At 45.5% G+C, this 3276-nt stretch overlaps 1 protein-coding gene across 1 annotated transcript; it reads right to left on the bottom strand.

The window, feature by feature from the left end:
• Positions 1-523: 523 nt before the first annotated feature.
• On the bottom strand, positions 524-3062 carry LOC138871740 (uncharacterized). The gene is made up of 3 exons (XM_070149640.1): positions 2514-3062; positions 1507-1717; positions 524-984 (listed from the first exon to the last, which is right to left on the bottom strand). The coding sequence occupies exons 1-3, from the start codon at positions 3060-3062 to the stop codon at positions 524-526; spliced, it is 1221 nt and encodes a 406-aa protein (XP_070005741.1).
• Between the last annotated feature and the right edge of the window lie 214 nt (positions 3063-3276).

Raw genomic sequence — 3276 nt, 5'->3', positions numbered from 1 at the left:
TTCCATTTCATTAAATCTTTAGAATTTTAGATTAACAATTTCTAACAAAAATTCATTACTCGGGCTAGGAACCTCAGAATTCGATTTCGGGCATACGCCCAGGTCCTATATTTTCCTACGGACCCTCCGAGACCGTCAAAACTCAAGTCCGGGTCAATTTACTTGAAATGTTGACCGAAGTCAAACTTAGCCTGTTAAGAAATAGGGAATCAAGTGTGCCTATTTCAACACAAACTCTTCCAAATCCCGAACCAACCATCCCTGCAGGTCGTAAATTAGTTAAAGCAAGCGCGGGAAGTCTTATTTAGGGGGGAAGGGTCCTAAAAAGCAAAATGACCTGTTGGGTTATTACATTCTCCACTCTTAAATAAATGCTCGTCCTCGAACGGACATAGAAAAGTACTTGAGCTCGGAAAAAGATGGGATATCTACTCCGCATGTCCTCCTCGGACTCCTAGGTCACCTCCTCAACTGGTTGGCCCCTCCACTGGACCTTTACCGAGGAAATCCTCTTAGATCTCACCTAGTGATCCTGCCTATCAATAATGGTAACTGGCTCCTCTTCGTAATGCAGACTCTCAACCAGCTGAATAGTACTGAAGTCTAACACATGGGACAAGTCAGCGTGATACTTCCGTAGCATCGATACATTGAAAACTGGATGAACTCCTAATAAGATAGGGGGAGGGGGTAAAGCAAGCTCGTAAGCAACCTTACCAACTCCCTTCAACACCTCAAATTGGCTAATAAACCTTGGGCTCAGCTTGCCCTTCTTCCCGAATCTCATAACACCCTTCATTGGCGAGACTTTCAAGAGGACCTTCTCGCTAACCATGAATGATATATCACGTGCCTTCTGATCTGTGTAACTCTTCTGTCTGGATTGGGTTGTGCGAAGCCTCTCTTGAATAATCTTTACCTTTTCCAAGGCATCTTGCACCAAGTTTGTACAGTACAACTTAGCCTCACCAGGCTCAAACCACCCTATAGGAGAACGATATCGCCGACCATATAAAGCCTCACATGGAGCCATCTCTATGATGGACTGATAACTGTTGTTGTAAGCAAACTCTGCCAAGGGCAGGAACTGATCCCACTGTCCTCCAAAGTCAATCACACATGCTCTGAGCATGCCCTCCAAAATCTGAACTGTCCGCTCTGACTGTCCATCGATCCGAGCATGGAGTGCAATGCTAAGCTCCACACGGGTCCTCAACTCACTCTGAATGGCTCTCTAGAAATGGGAAGTGAATTGAGGGCCTCTATCTGATATGATGGAAACAGGCACACCGTGGAACCAAACTATCTCCCAAATGTAAATCTGAGCCAATCTCTCTGAAGTATAAGTAGTCACAATCGGAATAAAGTGTGCCAACTTGGTCAACCTATCAACAATGACCCACACTGCATCAAACTTCTGCAAGGTCCTGGGCAACCCAACTACGAAGTCCATTGTAATGCGCTCCCACTTCCACTCAGGTATAGGCATCTGCTGAAGTAGGACACCTGGCCTCTGGTGTTCATACTTAACCTGTTGGCAATTCAAGCACCTAGCCACATACTCCACTATGTCTTTCTTCATCCTCCGCCACCAATAATGCTGCCTCAAGTCACGATGCATCTTTGTAGCACCCGGATAAATGGAATACCGCAAACTGTATGCCTCCTCTAGAATCCTCTCCCTCAGACCATCAATATTAGGAACACATAGGCGACCCTGGAGTCACTGGATACCATTCTTGATAATAGAAAACTCCTTGGCACTACCCTATAACACTGTCTCTCTAAGAACCGCCAAATGTGGATCATCAAACTACTGGGCCTTGATCTGCCCCAATAATATAGACTGAGCAAAAACACACGCAAGGACTCGGCTGGGCTCTGAAATATCTAACCTCACAAGTCTATTAGCCAAGGACTGAATGTCCAAGGCTAGTGGCCTCTCCTCTGCTGAAATGAATGCCAAGCTACCCATACTCTCTGCTTTCCTGCTTAAGGCATCCGCGACCACATTTGCCTTGCCTGGATGATAAAGAATGGTGATGTCATAATCCTTCAGTAACTCAAGCCATCTACACTGCCTCAAATTGAGATCCCTCCGCTTGAACAAATGCTGTAAGTTGCGATGATCAGTGTAAACCTCACATGACACTCCATACAGATAATGCCTCCATATCTTAAGAGTATGAACAATCGCCGCCAACTCTAGATCGTGCACAGGATAATTCTTCTCATGAATCTTCAGCTAGCGTGAAGCATGTGCAATAACTTGCCCCTCCTGCATCAATACAAAACCCAAGACAACGCGTAAAGCGTCACAATATACCATATACATCCCTGAACCGGAAGGCAACACAAGAACTAGTGTTGTAGTCAAAGCTGTCTTGAGCTTCTGAAAGCTCGCCTCACAATCATCGAACCAACGGAAAGGAGCACCCTTCTAGGTCAATCTAGTCAGAGGTGATACAATATATGAAAAGCCCTACCCGAATCGTCTATAATAACCTGCTTACCCTAGAAAACTCCTGATCTCGGTCACTGAAGTAGGATGTGGCCAACTCTGCAAACTCCTGGCGGTAATCAATGCACATCCGCATGGTCCCGTCCTTCTTCTTTACAAACAATACTAGTACACCCCAAGGTGACACACTTGGTCTAACAAACCCTTTTGCTAACAACTCTCCAAGATGCTTCTTCAACTCTTTCAACTCTTTTGGAGCCATACAGTGCGGTGGAATAGATATAGGCTTGGTACCTGGAGCCAAATCAATATCGCGATCCGGTGGCATGCCAGGAAGATCAGAAGGAAACACATTGGCAAACTCTCGAACTACTGGAACTGAATCAATCATCGGAGACTCGGTGGTGGTGTCCCGAACATAGGCCAGATAAGCCAAACACCCTTTCTCGATCATACGCCAAGCCTTCAGGAAAGAGAAAACATGACTAGATGGATCAACTGTGGAACCCTTCCACTCCAACCCTGGCAACCCTGGCATTGCTAAAGTAACAGTCTTAGCATGGCAATCAAGGACGACATGGTATGGGGGTAACCAATCCATGCCCACGATGACCTCAAAGTCGATCATATCAAGTAACATGAGATTTTCTCTAGTCTCAAAACCATAGAATATGATCATATAGGACCGATAGATCCAATCCACAACCACAGAATAGCCCATAGGAGTGGACACATGAATAGGAGTGCCCAAAGGCTCAGGAAGAATAACCAGGAAACAAGCAAATAGAGATGATACATATGAATAGGTAGACCCT

Source organism: Nicotiana sylvestris, chromosome 1, assembly GCF_000393655.2.
Source record: "Nicotiana sylvestris chromosome 1, ASM39365v2, whole genome shotgun sequence".
NCBI lineage: Eukaryota > Viridiplantae > Streptophyta > Magnoliopsida > Solanales > Solanaceae > Nicotiana > Nicotiana sylvestris.
Note: the sequence above shows the minus strand (reverse complement) of the source record. Positions and strands in the feature narration are given on the sequence as shown.